This window comes from Mustela lutreola, chromosome 10, assembly GCF_030435805.1.
Source record: "Mustela lutreola isolate mMusLut2 chromosome 10, mMusLut2.pri, whole genome shotgun sequence".
Classification (NCBI taxonomy): domain Eukaryota; kingdom Metazoa; phylum Chordata; class Mammalia; order Carnivora; family Mustelidae; genus Mustela; species Mustela lutreola.
In genome coordinates, this window is record NC_081299.1 from 82,732,177 (window position 1) to 82,752,644 (window position 20,468).

Sequence of the window (20,468 nt, forward strand, 5' to 3'; positions counted from 1 at the left end):
ATATATACATTTACTGTGTTCACAAGTTCTTCGTGAGATGTGAATACTATGAATATTTTCTCTCATTCTGTGACTTGAATTTTTATTTATTTAACTGTATCTTTTGATGGCCAGAAGTTAATCTTGATGAAATGTTATCAATTTTTTTTTTCCTGTTGGTTAGTGCTTTTGGCATCCTATCTAAGAAATTTTTCCTTATCCTAAGATAATGAAGCTATTTACTTACGTTTTCTTTAAAATTTTTATACTTTTATGTCTATGATATATTTAAAACTACTCTTATGTCCTGTGTGAGGAAAATATGAGGTTCCATTAATTTTATAGCACCGTTTATTGAAAGGACTTTCCTTTTTCCACTGAATTGCTTTGGCACCTTTGTGAAAAATCAATTGAGTATATGTGTGTGGGTCTATTTCTGGATTTTCTATCTGTTCCATTGATCTATTTGTCTATCCTGACACTAAAACATGCTTATTTGATGACTGTAGGTTTATAGAAAAACTTAAAGGCAGATAGTTCAAATCCTCTTTGTTCTTTTTCTAGACCATATTGGTTATTCTAGCTCTTTTAAATACCAATGAAAATTTTAGAATCAGCTTGTCAGCTTCTACAAAAACATGTGTTGGGATTTTGAGTGGGATTGTGCTATATATCTACAGATTAATTTGGAGAGAACGTTATCTCTCCATTGATTTTTTTTCTCATTATTTTTTCTCAGCAATCCCTTATAGTTTTCAGTGTGTGGATATTGCATACATTTTAATTTGTTGCTAAGTATTTCATGGTTTTTAAATGCTATTGTAAATGAAATTTTAAAATTTAATTTTCTGGTTGTTCATTGTTTCTATTGTTCATCTAGAAATACGACTGACTTTGTATATTGTCTTCATATCATGAAACTTTCCAAAGTTCACTTACTGATTTTCAATGGTGTTTTTACAGTTTTTTGAGGATTTTTGATGTATTCAATATTACCATCTGCAAATGACAGTTTTAGTAGGTTTCCAATCTGGATGCCATTTATTTCAGGTCTTCACTACACTAGTTAGGACCTCCAGTACAATACTGGATAGAAGTGATGAAGGTGGACATGCCAGCCTAGTTCTGGGTCTTAGAAAAGTAAGTTTATTTATTCACCATTTAAATATGATTTGTGTTGTATAGTTTTTTATACATATCCTTTATCAGACTGAGCATGTTACCTTCTATAACTGGGTTTTTAGTATGAATGGATGTTGAATTTTTGTTAAATGCTTTTTCTGCATCTAAAGACTTGAACCTGGAATACGTAAAGAAAATTCAGTAAAAAAATAAACCCAATTTTTAGCAGGCAAAAGATTTGAATAAGTACTTAACAGAAAAGGTATATGGATGGCCAATAAAAAAATAAGGAAGTGTTTAATATCATTAGTTTTCAAGAAAATGGAAATTCAAATCACAATGAAATACCAATGGACATGTACTATAATGGTTCAAATGGAGAAGGCAGAGAATGCCAAATGTTGGCTGGAGTGTGAAAGAACTGAAACACCCACCCACGCAGTTGGCAGGAGTATAAAATGGTACAACCACTATGAAATCTGTTGGCAAATTTCTTCTAAAGCTCTTACATCCCGTTAGGACCGAGACACTACACTCCTAAGTCTTAGTCAAGAGAAATGAAAATAGGTATTCACAAAAACAGTTATGCCTGAATGCTTATTTTGAACATACTCCTAATACTGGAAAAGTGAAAACAGCTCAAATGGCATTTTGAATGAATAGCCAAACTGTGATATATTTATTCAATGGAATATTATTCACCCACAAAAAGAAATGAGTTACTTGACATCCACAACAACAGGGATGAATCTCCAAACCACTGTGCTGAGTGAAACTAACCACACACACAAAAACACATCTTCTAGAATTCTAATTATATGACGCTACAGAAGATGAACAAACTAATCTATGACGATATAAACTAAATTATCTTTACTTCTGCTGGTGGAGAGGTGGGAGAGATAATGACTGGGAAGGGGCAGAAGGAAGTCTTCCGAGATGTTGGTAATGTTTGCTATCTTGACAGAAGTGAGGACTGCATGGATGTATGCTTTTGTCAAAACTCATCAAATGGTTCATTTAAGACCTGTGCATTTTTCTTCTTGCAAATTGTATCTCAATTTGGAAAAAGGAAAAGCATGAAAAAATAAATAGCATGGAAGACAGAAAACTTTTAAAGTTGTGAAGAGGAGGTACTACTGCTCTTTTGCCTCTAAGACTGGGATTATTAGGCCTCTAGTAAAGGTCATGCTCATGACGTCATATGGTCCTTTTGGACAGTTCTTTGTTCTCTGTGTTGGATAACATGTCAGAAACAAATAAATAGATGGTTAGACATTTACATATAAAATAGCACAACCAGGGGGCACTTGGGTGGTTCAGTCAACTAAGTGTTTGCCTTGGGCTCAGGTCATGATCCCAAGGTCCTGGGATCAAGCCCCACGTCAGGCTCTCTGCTCTATGGGGAGCCTGCTTCCCCTCTCCTTCTGCCTGCTGCTCCCCCTCCTTGTGCCCATTCTCTCTCTCTCTCTGTCAAGTAAAGAAATAAAATATCAAAAAAATAAAATATTACAATCAGAGAGCAATAGTTTTATAAAATCACATCACTTGTGGCTTTAAAATGACATGAGAATGATGTATCTGGTCAAATGGATGTACATATTTTTGTTTCTGTCATCAAAATAAAGCCTTATTTCAAGGGGTGCTATACAAACACAATGACAGTTTTCCTGATTTTATCCTAATGAAAGCCTTTTAATGAGCACAGACTATATTCACTGGTTAAAGCACCGATGTATATTTCACCATGTTTTAATACCTACTGAAAGTAATCTGGCATATTTGTTGTTTCTTTCTACAATCTCTGCTGTTCTTGAAAGGGACTGGCTGGAATTTTAGTAATAAATTGCCTTTCTTTTTTCCTTCCAAATAAGGACACTGCAGATAGTTTGTGCAGTTTAATCCTATAACCATGCAGCATTGTACTAGGTGCTTGAAAACTCAAGTATAAATACGACATCGTCTCTGTTTTCAAGATGCTCATAATAACTCCGGTGATGAACAAGAAGACATATAACCAGAAGGTAATATAATAACTGCAATACTAGTTGAGAAATGAGGGACTCAATTTTCCCAGACAGAGAAGAGGGTCGTAGATGACTTCACCAAGGAAGTGACATTTACAGTACACCTTACAATAAATAAGCGATGGATCAATATATTTATTCAGCAACTCAGCTACCATGCCACTGCTCCTAGTGGTACATGTCGTGTCAGACCCGGGCACACAGTGTGTGGTCTGAGTCCTCAAGAAGCTTAGACTCGAGGTATTTTGCTAAGTTACGAAGGAATAAATGTTGTTGACCTGCCCACCTCACTCCACTCTGACTTCTTTCCAACTCCTTTTACAAACTAGGCTCACACATGAACTAGGACTTTAAGCTTAAAGTTATTTTTTCCTTCTTACACTCATTTCATTTCTGCTGCGATGGGGGAAGCAATGGCTTGGCAAGTCAAATGACTACTGGCTTTTAATGCTACCACTTCGCTGTTTTCTTACAGAGTTCATTCATTGACAAAAGCGGCGTTTACTGAGTCCTTACTGTGTATCAGTAGGTGTCGAAGGAATTGGGAAGTGGGCTTGCTGTCTGGTAGAGGAAAAAGACATTTAAAAATCCAAATGCTGTGTGATACTTGTTACAACTAAGGCTGAAGAAAAGGAGAAATTAATTCTGGTGTAGAGCTCAAAGAATAACTCAAAGAAAAGGGGGTTCTTGCGAATTTCTCTTCAGTGAGCAGGAAAGATATTCCAGATATAGGAAACAGAAAGTGAAAATGCATGCAGATCCCAACCAATCAGTAGTTTTGGCCTGTACTGTTTCCCTTTCGAGGGCTCTTGTTTAGGAATCCTACTCTCCTCTTAAGCACCAAAAAAAAAAAAAAAAAAAAGGTGAAATCATTTCCTTCCATGTTTTTTGATTGCAAAATTTCTGTTCTAATTTTGGAGCATCCAATTTCTTTCATATTTCCCAAGCAAATAATCTCAACATACTGTGATTTGCCACATCTAAAAATTCCAAATACTAATATCTCATTTTCTGATATCACTAAAATAGATATTTTGCCTCCAACTCTAAAGAAGAATTTGTGGATAAAGTTATAGTTGCAGTGATAGTCTCAATTAAATATTCTTCACAACCCCTTAACCAAAACCCTTGGGGCCAAAAACAGCTCGGAATTCAGAATTTTCAGGAGGTGCTTTAGAAAAGTAAAATGGTGAGTGCGCCACATTTTACTCAATACCCCAGCAAGATGTGGGTTAGCAACCTGGAATCAAACACATTAGTCTCTCTGCAGTAAACACGTAAATGTTCACTCTAAAAAGAATTAAACAAAAATTAGTAATAGTCTCATATCAGTTCAGGTCATCTTTGCTGGCAAATGAAACACCTGGTTTCAGGACTTTTTGATTTGAGAATTATTAATGAGGGACTCTGGACTTAGATTGTGATTATCTTCCTTTGATAGTTTTAGAAAGAGATTTGGAGAGATTAATTAACTTGTCCAACTTGCTCACCTAGTTAAGTAAAAAAACATCATGCAAACCCACCAGTCTGACTTTGGTCTCTGCTAGGAACCTCTGTCCAGTGTGTGGCAAATGACCACTTCACTTTCACTGAGCTGCCTAGATTGTTACCAGGGGTAAGGAGGCCTTGAGATTACCGAGTACAAACCAAGTGGGCACTCTGCTTCAGAGACCCCTCCTTTCCGAAGATCCTGGGAATAGCCTCTGCTTCCTTATCCTCCCAGATTTCCTTACTGCTGACTGTTTGCATGGACTGAGGATGTTCCATCTTTGATGGCAAAGCATCTCTGTCCTCATGATTCTTTTTGCCTTGGACCTAACTGCTGCACTAATTCCCTGCCCCAGTTTCCTCATCAGGTAATTTCAGAGCACTGGCCATTCAGATCTTAGTTCACTGCTTCTCTGGACTTCCTTGCCTGATTTTCTATTTCACTTCTTCTCTAGCTCAACATCATTTAGTGCCGGCTTCCTCCACTAAGAAAAGCTTGTGTTGTGCTCACAGCTCACTTCTCAGTCTCTAACGCTATTCTGTTGCTATTCTCTTCTTTGTTACTTTTGGCAATGTGGGTCCTTGGATCTGTCCATCAGAACAAGATGGGTTCTGGGACCCACCTCTGATCCACTGAGTCAGCATCTCTGGGAGTGGGGCCAGAGAATCTGCATTTTTCACAAGTGTGCCACATGGTTTCTAAGCACCAGCAGTTTGAGACCCACTGCTCTGTGGTGTGCAAAGCTCTTCGTATGGGGTCTGCTCTCATGTTTGCAGGTACAGATTTATACACCTTGCACCATAAGAGCAGAGCAAACTATAAATGCCTGACTTCTTGCCTTTTCAAAGCCACCTAAAGAAACATCGCTTGGGAAGTTTCAAGAATTAATAAGTGAGGGTATGCAAAGGGAGAGTATATTAAAGATACTAATTACTTAAAAGATAACACAACTAATTTGGCCAAATCCTTGTTTCCATAGCTAACATCTCATTTCTCTCCATCTTCAAACACTGTACTGTAATTGGTTTCTTCTAAATTTCTACTCTAATTTATTCTAGCCTGACCTCTGAGTGAAAGATTAAGTAGAGTCGCAATTGTACTTGCCGAACAAATCTTTTCCTGCCTAAAGAAGCCAGCTACTTCTAGCAGGTCCTTCTGAAAAGGGTCTACACTATCTTGTTTTCCCTGTAACATGAAAACACTGCAAAGAACGGAATCCTATTCTTCAGCTAATGAGAGAACAATCCCAGCTGTTTTCGAAGATAGGCGCCCCACACCAGCAGCACCATGAAGGAACAGTTAGGAAGCACCCCCCCCCCACCCCGACCCTGGATCCAGTGTGCTTTGATTCACTGTTAGGGACATTAAGCTCAAGGGGACCATCCCCTGTTGTTTTGATCACATCAGCCCACACTGGGGTATCCAGGAGCATATCTCTACAACCAGACCAACTGCTATTTCCTCAACTTGGGGTTGAGCACTGAATCGCCAATATAATCACATAGGCAAAATCTATGTGAAAAAAAAAACCTTTTTAAAATGATAATGCTGAAAATGACACGATTTTGATGAAGTCTGGGCTCACCAAAAAAAAAAAAAAAAAAGTCAGAATCTAGATTCCATCTATCAGAAAATCAATTTCCACTTATGTCATTGACACAAGTGTCTCCACCATTATTCATCTTTTATTAGAATATGTAAGTTTTGAGATGAGCATGGAAGTCTTTTAAAGACAAAACAGCACAGTGCAATGTGCCTACTTAACATTTCAGCTTACACGGTGACCGCTCGAATTTGAGACGATGCTTTTATGGAATGGTCATAAACCATCAAAACTACTGTGTCAGAACCAATTTACTTGGGATATTTACACTGAATGAGTGTAAAGTTATTTGTGAGAAAAAAATTTTTTTTTTTTACACTGTGAACAACCTCCAGATATGGATGGTCATTGATAAAGGCAAGAGCACTCACTGTCTAAATACTGCAGACTCAGTTTATGATAATATGATTAGTTACATTAATAATGCTGCTTAGGCACAGTCTTGCTAATTACAATATTATAAATATTAATGCCACCCACTCTCTTTTCTGTTTGATTGCCACTCATGGAGTCATTCATCACGATATTTTCTAGGAATTCTCTCACTGTAAGAGTTTCTTTCTTTCTCCCTTTTGTTTCTCATTCCTGGACTTGCAATCACGTACATTATTTTTCAAGAAGCCTTTGTTTTTGGCTATCTGGGAGGGGAGTCATAGTTTGCATTAGAAGTAGCCAAATCCAAGTCAGTTATATGATGTTTCCCTCATTCTTTCAGAGTCTCTACTCCTGCCATCCAAAGCAGGGTAGCCAGGGTTTTTGTTTTCCATTCTTTTTCATGTGACCTCTTTCAAGTTAAGATTCATTTGAATTATTAAATGCTTCCTTAAAGAATCTTTTTATACTTGCCTTTCTTTTTTTTTAATGTTAATTATTGATGTAGTGACAGGCTGAAAAGACTCAGAATTATAATTTTTTCCTCCCCTCATTCAGGACTCAAGAAACGTCTTCTGACAATGGTTGTCTATTTAGAATAACACAAAGGAAATACAAAAGCAAAATGCTGAATGTTGTTTTAGAGAAGATTTGCTAAAATCACTATATTATACAAAATGTAAATGTAGTATATATTTCTCTGAAAATAGCAGTTAGTGAGAAAGTTGGGACATAACCTTTTGAGCCCAGGTTTAACCACATAGCGGAAGCAGTTACAAAAGATACTGATTAGATTTTAATTTTAAAAACTTCATCATATTATTCAGGGCTCCAGTGATTTGATTGTCTTGAAAATAAAAAGGTAATGTTATAATTTCCAGAGCTTGTTAAAGAATAAAGAAATCCCCAGCCTCCCACTGGAGAGAATGCCAGTCATCACCACAGTAAGCAAGAATCTGGAGGCACTTCACACTACAAACTTTAATCTTTTTTCCTTTACATGACCTTGTGTTATATTGGTTTTATAAAAATGTAACTCACAGACCTATCATATAGCTGTAATCAAGCCTCCTTCAGAACGATTCCACTACAGAAATAACATCCAAAAGGCACTGTGTTTCCTCTGTTAATGAGATAGTGGGAAGGAAAACAAGACCTGATGTAGAAAGCACCCGAGGTAGAGTTCTTAAGGACAAGAGGAGAAGTGAGCCCATACCTTTCCCATGAGTTCCGCAATACGGGGAACTGGTTTCCCTTTCTGGTGACTCACGGTAGCTGGACTCTGCCCATCCCAGTCTTGTAGTTCTTCAATGCTTTTCAGATACAGCAGGGCTCTGAGGCCAGTGCAGTAGTCTTGGATGACAGTGAAATCCTGATTCTGAACAGCACTGCATACCTAGAAAAGATGGAACAATCAACCAAATGTCAATCTAAGAGCTAATTCTCCAAATGGACTCACTTTGCATCTATTCAAGGAAAGTGATTTACGTTCCAGGCACTGTTCCAAGCACGGCATACCAATCATTTTGTGGAGATGGGAGTGGTGGGGAGGGAGGGGTTATAAAGAGGCACAAGGAAACTTCTAGGGACAGCGACTACTTCCATAAACTCGATGTGGTGATGGCCTCACAGGTATACATGTATTTCAAAAATGGCCAGATTGGACACGTTAGATATGTGCAGTTCACTGTACATCAGGCAAACCTTAGTACAGCTGTAAAAAATCAGATCCAGTCAGTTGGATTTACAAAGAATCCAATGTAGCATAGCATAAGAAACAACCTTTTAACTCTCTCGTTTTCTGTCCTTTGGGATGTACTGCCGGGAGGTAGTTCTCACGCCCAGAGGTGGTCATGCCAAGGCTGGAATGCTGTTCATCACTAACTCGAACACCACTGACCCGTCTCCCTTTTCATCTTTGTCTACTGGTGTTCTTCTTTTTGTTCACTATGCTCCAGTCACCAGGTCTTTGCTCTCTTCTTCACATCTGCCATGTTCGTTCTTTGCCTTAAGACTTTTTCATAAAATCTTGCTGTCTAGAAAATTTTTCCCTTCTACCCATGGTTGACTACTGGCCCTTTCCCTTATCATGGTAAATATAACTTCTTTGAGGAGGCCTCAGAGAGCCCAGAATAGGTTAAGCCTTCAATTACTACTACATTTTTTTCCCTTATATCCTATCGCATTTGATGTACAGCTCACTCCTCAAACAGGCTGAAGCTTCAGGAGGGAAGAACCTGTTACTTATCTTGGTCACCATATTATCCCCAGTGTCAAGTACAGTGTTTGTCACTTATTCTGCTCTTAATAAATCTATGTGGAGTGCCTGGATAATTTAGAAGAGGTATTTTAATTTGAGTGACCATATGTTAGAAAATAAAGAATTAAAAAAATTCCAGAGTAAAGGACGGCTGAATCTGAAAAATTAGGATACTTCCAATAAAAATAAACTTGAAAGTCTGTGTTGGGCTTTGAGTTAGAGCTTGAATTTAATGGATTTAGAAAAACACTTCTAGGTTAATTATTACCAAAGACACCTCCAAAAGCAGGCACAAAAAATCCTTCATTTCGTATTCTGAAGTGCTGTATGTTACTACAATGTAGAGAAGAGAACTGAATAAATACTGAGAAGAATATTTTCTAGGAAGCACATTATATTACATTAAAAAAATTGTTTCTTAGGAAGAACAATTTGAGTATTAATTAGGCCTCTTAAAACTTACTGAGAGTTGTTTTTTTTAGAACAATGATGAAAAACATTATTATAATTTCCTCCACAGGATTTTTTTAAACTGTAAGTCAACTGATGCCTTACTTTACCTTCTTCGTTCACAAGGAGATTCCAATTTTTTGTAGTACATGCTTATGGTATAATTTACTCTAGTCTTAAAATAGTTCCCCATATGACCATAAGACATCAAATTTTGAAAACACACCATATCATGTTCTTTATGGGATGTTCATGATTGTTGTAAAAACTTGCTTGCTAAAAGGTATCTAGATAATTTGTAACATATGAATGGTAAATAAATGATAAATAAATCTCATTTATCCTGAGTTGTCCAATGAGAAGACACAAAAGCCTCTAATTCTCTTAATCCACAAACATGGCACAATTTGTATATGGTAAACTAAGCTCCATGGTGCTGGAGTGGTCAAGAGCAGATTCGATGTATTTCATTTTATATTTCATTTCATTTCATTATTTTTTAACTGAAGTAAGTTAACATAGACTTGGTGTATTTTTAACTATGGAAGAACATGGTGGGCCTCAAGACTGGGAAGACTACCTTTTTCCTACCCTCTCCCACGTTTCCATCCTAAAGTGTTACTGTGTCACATATTAGGGAGCTATTCTGAGTAGGTGAAGAGAAATAAAACCTCAAGAGGGAGAAGAGACTACAACATGGCGACTGAACATGGCTGGGATGGTGTGCTATGCTGGAAACACTGGAAGCCGCCATCAGACATAGGTGTTTAAAGGGATCACTTCAGGTACGTTTCATCATAAGGCAAATGCCAGACTGTTTGTATACCTTCCTAAAATGAGTAATTTAATTTCTACTTTCTGATAAGATTAAACTTGTTAATTTTCCTGACAGAACGCCTGATCGTAGGAGCTCTGCATGCTGATATTTTCTTTTAAACTTTCAATACCCATATAAATTAACTGAGGATCTTATTGAAATGCAGATTCTGTTGCCACAGGTTTGGAATGAGACCCAAGATCCTGTATTTGTGACAAGCTCCCAAGTGGTACTCATGCTGCTAGGCCACCCTCGGAATAGCAAGATCTGAAGCACCAGTAGGGATGAATCTTATCTTAACCTGAAATGTTGTCTGCAAAGTGAATTTCTTACAACTAACAATTTCTTGATTTTTACCATTACACTGTAGCAACATATTCATGGCCTTTAAAGAAGCACTACTTCTTAATAATAATAAGTCCCATTTGAGAGACGAGTAATTTTCTGATGAAATAGTAATAAGACCCAAAATAAATCTTAGGATGCAAGCACAGCTTTGGGAACAGAGCTCCGGCCATGGGATCTGATGCTCAGAGAATGGATTTGCTCAGAAAGGTATCTTGTTCTTGCCTAACCTTTACACTCCACTGAGGCCTTTATCTCTATCTTCAAGGTAAATGGCGCCTTTTAAAACTCCAAACATGTAGCTGCTATTCCTAAATGGGTATATTTTATATGACATCTCTTTGTTTGTTTAACAGCTCTGATTAGGACTCTTAATAGGTGTTAACATGTTTGCTCAGTATAATTTGTAAGTTCTTTATGGTGAAGGCTGGTTTATCTTTCTTCCCAGCAGGATATCAGGTGCTGTTATAAGGATCATTGCCACCATTAATTATTTCCATAAGCGTGAATATCCCTATAGTGAGCTGTTTTAAATAGGGGCCCCTGGATTCTCAGCAGGATCAGCCCCGTGCAGGGCCCGAGTAGGTGGTGGCCCCCTGTGCAGCAGGAGTTGAGGAGTGTCATGAAGTTCCTATTGCCACTGAAGAGCCTCCTCCAGAGGTCTGACACAGTGCCCTGAATTCTTAGTTTAGGCAGGCACATTTAGTAAAAGCCTGCCTATGCAAAGTGAGTGTGCAAACACCTGCAAGGTGACAGAGGGTTGTGGGGTGTTATTCCTTTCTCATTATTTCTCATTAAGTGAGATTAAGCACATTAACAGTAAATTACCTATTTATGGTGGATTTACATCTTAAAAAAAAATCTCCTTTACCTACATCATTTCTTTCAGTACTCAGAACAAACCTGCAAGTTAAGCAGGAGAGAGGATAATGCTTTTCCTTTAAAAATGTAAGAGCTTGGGCGCCTGGGTGGCTCAGTGGGTTAAGCCTCTGCCTTTGGCTCAGGTCATGATCTCAGGGTCCTGGGATGGAATCCTGCATCAGGCTCTCTGCTTGGCAGGGAGCCTGCTTCTCCCTCTCTCTCTGCCTGCCTCTCTGCCTACTTGTGATCTCTCTCTCTGTCAAATAAATAAATAAAATCTTTTTTTAAAAAATGGTAAGAGCTTGAATTTGAAAAACTATTTCTTCAAGTCCAATCTAGTGGTTTTTTAATGCCATATCAAGTCCTATAGCCCAGAGGCAAAGAGCATGCACACAGAAGTCAAGCAGAATCAGATTTAAACTACATCATAGTTGCATAAATATGAGCAACTTTCTTTACTTAAAAATGGGAATAGTGCATAGGAAACTAAAAGGAAACATGCTTGAACCTTAAAATAGTAGCTAGTACTTAGTAAGCTAGATTGGCACAAAAATAAATTTTGTAACATGAATAAATCATTAGAGCATGAATTAGGCATGATATAATTTTTTAAGCCTAATACTTTTTTGGTCTAATGCAGTAAAAGAAGGTTGTGGACATTGTGTTTATTTGTGGTAAGTAGAGATCTCAAAAAAAGTTCTGGTCTGGTTGCCAGAAACCACGTCTGAGACTCGGCTCTGTCATTCAACCGTTGTGACTGGGGTTAATCAGGCTTGAGTCTCCTTCTCCCACCTCCAAATCTGAAAAAAAAGTGTATGATAATACCTAATTTCTTGTTGTGGGGATCAAACTGTACTATGTAGGTGGCAGTGCTGTGGAAATTACAAAGCTCAGAAAGGACAGGAATTGTACTAAACCACATAGTTATTACTGGGTAATTTAAAGCTGAAGGTGTCTTTGAGCCCAAAATGGAAAGAAAAGGCCAACTTTGCCTAGAAAGAAAAAAAAACAACTTCCTTGAAATGTAAAAGACAATTTACTAGGAAGATAGCAAATTGAATCCAAATTGGATTACCAATATTAATCCCAGGTAAATAATTTGGCAAGGAAGAGTTCTACAGAATAAGAACACTGTAGACTGGCCCATGTCTTTGTGTAATAGAGCAGCAATCTCTCATATGATATTTCAAAATGTAACAAGGTTCTTAAATAGGAATGTTAAACTACCAGACGCAATACAGAAGAATTCATGATCATTAACTACCGCTTTTCATTTCTTATCACATAGGTGGAAAAACTACACTCCAGGTGTTAGAAATACGTGCCACCAGGCTATATGCAAGTAAAATATGTTTCTGATTGAATCCAAAGTAGCCTTTAAGTTGCTATAAGTTTATTAGTAAAAGGAGTATTGGAGGGTACCTGGATTTAAGTAAAAAAGGAAATTTTTCTGCAGTGTTTATCACATTACAAACTATACTAGTAACAGAGTCTCGTGTAGCTGGAAGAAGTTCAAGAAGGGCCATATGCACCCCAATGTTCATAACAGTAATGTTCACAATAGCCAAACTGTGGAAAGAGCCGAGATGCCCTTCAACAGATGAATGGATAAAGAAGATATGGTCCATATATATGATGGAATATTACTCAGCCATCAGACATGATGAATACCAACTTTTGCCATCAACATGGATGGGACTGGAGGAGATTATGCTGAGTGAAATAAGTCAAGCAGAGAAAGTCAATTATCATATGGTTTCACTTACTTCTGGAACATAAGGAATAGCACAGAAGACATTAGGAGAAGGAAGGGAAAAATGAAGGGCGGGAAATCAGACGGAGAGACAAACCATTAAAGACTGGATTCTGAGAAACAAAGTGAGGGTTTTAGAGGGGAGAGGGACAGGGGGACAGGTTAGCCTGGCGATGGGTATTAAGGATGGCGTGTATTGCATGGAGCATTATGTATGGTGCATAAACAATGAATCTTGGAACACTATATCAAAAACTAATGAGTGACTGTATGGTGACTAACATAACAAAATAAAAAAATTTTTAAAAAAGTTCACGAGTATTTCTGTGAACACAGTCTGTAGATAAAAGATTGAATAAGAAGGATTATCCATCCAATTCCTAAAGAGTTCCCAGAAAAAGAAAAAAAAATCCAATGCACTCCCCTTACTAATTTATTTTGATAAAGCGTTAAACTGTTTCAACAATGCAAAACACCTGCAATATTTTATCTGGTGCTTTATAGTTTTCAAAGAATGCTATCAAAAATTCAGAAATACTTACATAGTGATTTATAGTTTTCAAAGCATGCCAACAAATAAGGCACAAGGGAATCTAGAATGTTTTCAGACCAACCTACTTATTTCACAGAGTAGGAGTCCAGAAAGGCTAAATGATCGATCTGTGGTCACACAGCTAGTTAGAGGCGATGCTGGTCTCCCCATCTGGCCTGACGCTCTCTTCAGTATAGCACTGCCTCCCCAGTATCATCTTCCTTGGTCAGAGAAGGTGCCAGTAAGTGTTTAGTAAGTGAGGAAATCAAAACCAAATATTGAATGCTTTGCCCCAACTCAAAAGATTAGTAGGTGGTAGAGCCAACAGTGTAATGAAGATCTTTAGAAGTCAGAAGATCCTTAAGAGCTTCTCCCTTCTGTAAGTTTCACAATCTTAAATTTGATGTCTCACAGAATTAAAGAAGCACATATTTATAATTTCCATAAGAAGAAGCACATTACTAAAAATGATTTCAAATTTATTATTAATGAATTATGGCAGAAATCCACAGATTTTTTAAATGCCAGGATTTTAATAATGGGGCGATCACTTGAAGGTTTATGACGAAAACTGGAAAACAGACCTCTGCTGTTGTTGGATGGAAACGCAGTTTCTAATTTCATCTGTCCACACCCACTGAGCAAAAACATCAGATGTTCTAAAGGCACCGAATCAGTCATCCCTCACTGAGTTGATTTCTGTCCAGTACTTCTAAGCAGACATATGAAACCATATTATAATTTTGAAACTGCTGTACAATACATATTGTTAAGATAATATCAGAATAACAATATCTCCCTATGAGTTTTTGGTGCTACATAAACATGGCACTTACTAGAATTCATGAATAAAACACCAAAATTATAATTTTATAAAGCTATAGGTGAAAAGACAGCCCCTGGAGATACATAGTGCATAAGGAACCAGACGGGTATATATTTGTATATCCACATAAAACCACCAATCTTAGTTGTTCTATCATATTAGTTTCCATTTGTTGAAGGTGTACAACATCAAAGTCGCGATGTCCCTATATATTGTATTTAGCAGTAATGTAACAGACTCCGTGAAGAAATCAAAGTGAGAGTTTCTAAGTAGTTTCCTGGCAATTGAGACAGCAGGTTCTTTCATCTGCTCTGTAACTGTGGCAGCGCATTGATTTAAACTCCTTCTGAGATCTCAAATGCTTTTATACTCTTAGGTCTCTCAAGCAGCTCTTTTTTTTTTTCCCCCCCAAAGTGATAAAATTCTAGCATCCAGCAAAATACCATCTTGTTTCCCCCAAAAGGAGAGAGCTTATTTCAGCTTTGCTACTAACCTGTACAGGATCACTAAGTAAAATAGCTGTCCAAATACCATGCTATCAAGAAACCTGGCTTTCAGTTTTCTATGTTCTGACCGTACCAAATTGGGCTGGGGTAAAAAAAAGAACAACAGAATAGTCCCACAGATGTTGTTTTTTTTAAGGGTTCAGGTTAAAAAAAAAAAAAAAAGCGAATAAGCACTTCTGCTTATTAATTACATTTTAATGTTGTCCTTTAATTGCTACTCACTGATAAATGTTAAAGGTAGAGAAGTCACTTAGTTTGTTTTGTATATCCTATATTTCATTGTCAATCACATTACTTATCCTCTTATCTGGTCTTTTAAATTATATATTCTCTGACAAATTCTATGTATATGTATAACCCCTTGTCCCCCAGTCAAGAAGGAATTTTATGGTGTTTGAAAGGTTATTTTTAAATGTCCCATCTGTGGTCATTCTGTATCTGATTAATTTCTTAACCCAAATTCAGCTGAAGATGGGCTAGAGAGAATAAAATGTTTCCAACAGATTTGGTACTGGGATCCAAACCAATTCTGCCAACTGGAATATGGAGTCTAAGTGTCAGTTCTCTAAGTATTTTCTCCAATGTGGCATAGATGATGGGCCACCCACCTGACTGTTATTCAGAACATGGTGGGGCTGATCTTCTCTGCTGTCTTTGTTCACGATACAACTTGACTGGGGACAGCCTAGGCTGAGGAGTCAAAGGGATATGCTGTGCCCTGCAGGCGAGATCGCCTCTGTCCCCTTCCTTGTGGCTGCCCTTTGCAAAGTCAGCTTCAACCGGATTCAGATCTCAGGGATGACCTGAACCAAGAAATCATAATGAAAAAGAACCATACAGAGACACAGCCCCTCTCTCTGCCTTTTATGAAGGGACAGAGATAAAATGGGTGAGTCAGGCACAACCCAGAGGGCCAAAGAGTGGGGACTGCTGTCCTGCGTCTTCAAAGATGTCGCTGTTGACGGCCCTGCTTCCCCACAGACACAAATGGAAGTATAAAAAGACTCAGGCGAGATCTGGAGCCCTCCGCACTCCGACTGGGACCGCGCTCCCCTATGTAGCCCAGTCTTTGGGGAGGGGCTGTGGTTACAGTCTGGGGAAGCTCGGCCACTCTGCCTCGGGAGAAGGGGCATTTTTCTTCTACGATGGAGTCTCTTTATCTGAGGCTACTGCTGTGGGGCCGCATCAGTTAGCACCGTAATTTTCAATTATTCTGTAGTAACACAGGTGGTGGTGTCAGGGTTCGCGTGTGGCATCGTGCAAGCTCAGCACCTCCCATGATAAAAGTGGGGCAAGAAGAGGAAACTGAATATCCAAACAATGGCTGTCAGAGGACTAAAATCCATAATTTTAGGCAATCTCTCTTTTTCAGCAGTGTCAACACAGCTGGCAAAATCTGACTTACAATATCATTTACTAAAATAACCATGTGGGGTTGGGGTGATAGGAGAATAAGTCGTAATGCCTAGAGAGGAAAAGTCTACTGAGCAAATTCACCCATGGGAATTATTTTCTGGACTCTGAAGACAGATAAAGCCACTTGGTTACTCAACAACATAAGCAGACACTCAACATTCCAAGAAATGGGGATTATCCGTCAGAAATGAGAATGTTAACATGCAAAGAGGACCTCAAATCACACTGTCTGCCTCTTAAAGCACTCACAGTTCAGAAGTTGATTTTATGGTTAATCTATCATTGATAAAAACACAAATTTGTGAGCATAGTGTGTGGCTATTATCAGTGAGTCCATGATCTTGATTGAGTTGCCAATACAGACTGGGACACAAAAGTTAGACAAAGTTCAGATGACTGAGAGTGAATCATCTATTTATGAGTTAAGGGCTACAGAAAACAACAAAAACAAAACTTACTTCCAATTCATATACTGAAAGCACAGTGCATACCTTTGGAGAGCTGGAGAAGCAAAGCCAAAGGTTTGAATTTTTTAAAAGGAGATTTAAAAAAAAAATTAAAAACGTGATCATAATTTCTTTACTATACAAGTGGAAAATATGAGGCTTATAAAGTTTGTGATTACGTGGAAAAAACAGGGAAATAAATTGTATGCTAAGTTCTGTCTGATTTTTTACTTTTTGTTTTTTGTTTGTTTTAGTTTTGCTTTTAATAAGCGAAGACCAAGAACCTAAAAATAAAATGCCTGTTATTGTATTATCTTTTTATGAGTTGCTTTATGAAAAATATTGGGGACACTGCTATCTTACATACTACTGATGTTGTCACTGGCACTAGTTGAAGAATTGTACAATGTTAGCATAAATTGCTATCACATTTTGAAACTGACCAAATGCAGTCTATTCTAGTTAAAAAATTATCTGTACATGTAATGACACATTTCCGATATAAATAATTAACCTGCAGTGAATAAATAAAATGTTATTGAAATAATTAAAAAATGCCTGCCTTTCAGCCTTCAGAATTGGGTTGGTGCAATATGGTTAGATATGAATGAGTGTAATGACCATATGAACACTTTTATCTGCGCATTTCTCACTAGAAGGGCACATATGTTATGATTTGTGAGTGTGACGATTAACCTGAAGAAAGATGACAAAGACTAGCAATCTAGGCTGAGGGTTTTAGAAGGATGCTTAGAGGTGACTGCATAATTTACCATCCAGACACTTGAGAGTAAGAGGGAAACTGTTAATGAAAATACCAGGACAGTGAGCACACACTAAAACTGTCCTGAACAAACCTGCTTCCCTGAGTCCCTTACTTATTAAAGGGGTTTTTCCCCTCTCTAGATTGGAGGGAGATTTTGACTTACCCTCATGGAACACATTCTAGAATGCTCGGTCACTTCTTGTTTGGTTTAACATTCACTCCTTCAGGTAGTTACGCAGGCCTCAGCACATTGGGTTGGAGTCACAGGGCTTTTATTGTTTACCTGTGGATTTGGGATCTCAGAGACCTAACCTGATCCAGAGGATCCCAGGTTTAAAGGGCTCTCCCCTCTTGACCTCCAAGTATCTTTTGGCATATGAAAAACTCAAGAAGGATAAGAAGGGTAAAGGACTGCCCAAAATCTGAATCCTGTAAGCTAAACAGAAACACCCTAAGGGTAGAAGATTTTTATGTACTTTACATTCTTCTCAGTCTGTTCTTTCGTAACTGTCATTTCTTTATGCTTTACCCAAATTCCTCTGACTGAAATTCACTTGGTGTTACTACTTTCCAGGCACTGTGCTAAATATGTTCAATGTAGCATCACACTTAAACCTTACAATAACACCACAGAGTAGTATTATTATTTTCTTCAGTTTAGCAGATGGGTAAACAGAGGGTCAGAGATTAAGGGCCCTAACACCAAATGGCTAATAAACAGCAGAACAAGGGTTCAAGTCCTGGATCAATCTGTCCCTAGGATCCATTCTCATAGCAGCTAATCTTGCTTTTTTTTTTTTAACCACTACAAAGGCACCTGGCTCTCCTGTGAAAACAGAAATAAATATACAAACATACATACATACATATATATAATTTATATACACACACATATGTCTTCCTATCTTATTTATCTTTTTATCTATCTATGTATCTATCTTTCTATCTATCCAAAATAGAATTCTTGAGGGGAATATATTAAATAAAAAGATATATAAGTACCTAGAACATACCTAAAATACATGTAAGGATTACAATATAGATCTCATTCTCCAGCTTTCAAAGACACAGTAAAAGGGTACAGACTGTTTTGTTCATCATGGCACTCTCACTGTGTTTAGCACATAAAGATCTGTGCCTGGTAAATGATTTGTTCAAATTAATAAATGAATGAATGAATTAATGATATATTAATACCATCCAAGGACAAGCAAAACTCTTTAATTTCCTGTCAATGATATATTTTCATCTCCCTCTACTTATACAAATTTATCATAATTCAGAATTCACACCAACCCACAATAAAATACTTTTATCTCAACTTCTACTGCTTTTAAAGTCTATGCCCCTATTGCACCATTAAACATGAATACCTTTGCATTATTACTTAACTATTTTGGGGATTTACCAGTGACCTTTCCAGGATAGAGAGAAGTAGATCTACTTCAGCATTCTTCTTGATACTCAGAGTACTATTTGTTACAGCCAAACTTGACAGAGTTTATATATGGCTTATTGCTTATCTCATATTTCCAGTTTGGATACCTGAATCTTTTTTTTTTTTTTTTTTTAAGATTTTATTTATTTGTTTGACAGAGAGAGACACAGCCAGAGAGGGTATGCAAGCGTGGGTGGGGGTGGGTGGGCAAGGGAGAAGCAGTCTTCCGGCTGAACAGGGAGACTGATGCAGTGCTCAAACCCAGGACCCTGGGACCATGACTGCGCTGAAGGCAGACACTTAATGACTGAGCCACCCAGGTACCCCTGGATACCTGAATCTTGACAGCAGCCACCATTTGATTCTCTCCTGGGAGTCCCCTTTAAAGGTTTTTTTTTTTTTTAATTTATTTATTTGACAGACAGAAATCACAAGTAGGCAGAGAAGCAGGCAGAGAGAGAGGGAGGCAGGCCCCCCACTGAGCAGAGAGCCTGATGCGGGACTCGATCCCAGGACCCTGAGATCATCACCTGAGCTGAAGGCAGAGGCTTTAATCCACTGAGCCACCCAGGCGCCCCTGGAAGTCCCCTTTAAAAAGAACTGAAGAACTATGTAATTCAGAACTCTATGAAGACATTTGTTTAACAAAGATTGAACTCATGTCCAGTGTATATGATGTTCTAAACAACTCCTTTTCACATGTCTGTACATATATTGAAGTTTTCATATACAACAATCTAGATTCTAGCTACACTGAAGGAAGATAAAACAGAGCCAGGAAAAGTTTAAGGGAAAGGTCTCTATTCTTGTTGTGTGTCTGGATTCTCTTATTTAATGTTTTAATTTCTGCATCATATGCCCAGGTAAATCTAGTGTCTCCTTGGATCTGAAATGACATTTTCATTTTAAAGAATTCTTTCTCTATCTTTAATTATTTCAAGTTCATATTTTAAATTTGAAGTTCAGAAATTCATCAACTTACCCTAAGAAGATCAAGGTAAATAATCAAATTTACTACAGAACAGATTTGTGCAAACACTGGCATTTAAAATAATTTGCTCTACTCTAATATATGTCCTGTAAAATTGCCTCATCTTCCCGGGAAAGGCCTTCTCTATTTGCTGGAGATATATAGCCAGAAGTATTTAATAGATTGTTCTGGATTTTATCATAAGAGAGCAATTTTAAGACATCATTTCTTCAAAAAAGTCTTTCTCTATTAGTCAAAAATTACCCACTCATTCATTTATTCTTTCATTCTGCAGATACTAATTTATAACCCAGTCCTCTGGTTCTTTTCAAATTCTATTATCAAACAAAACTTCTGACTGCAAAAGCCTGGGGTTATACTGTTCGTTTTAGATTTGTCAGAATAAACCTTCCTTGAAAAGCTGTTGTGAGGACCAAATGAGATAAGAATTATGAAGTGCTATTTACCAGGAAGTCTCTCTCAGGGGATG

General features: G+C 37.6%; 1 protein-coding gene across 4 annotated transcripts in view; it reads right to left on the bottom strand.

Annotated features, from left to right (window-relative positions):
- Positions 1–20,468, bottom strand: part of DPYD (dihydropyrimidine dehydrogenase) — an 833,169-nt gene that overhangs the window by 116,298 nt on the left and 696,403 nt on the right. For all 4 annotated transcript variants that reach the window (XM_059138489.1, XM_059138488.1, XM_059138490.1 and 1 more), the window contains one exon: positions 7,809–7,988. In XM_059138489.1, the coding sequence (XP_058994472.1) occupies positions 7,809–7,988 (180 nt within the window). The remainder of the gene's footprint in view (positions 1–7,808; positions 7,989–20,468) is intronic.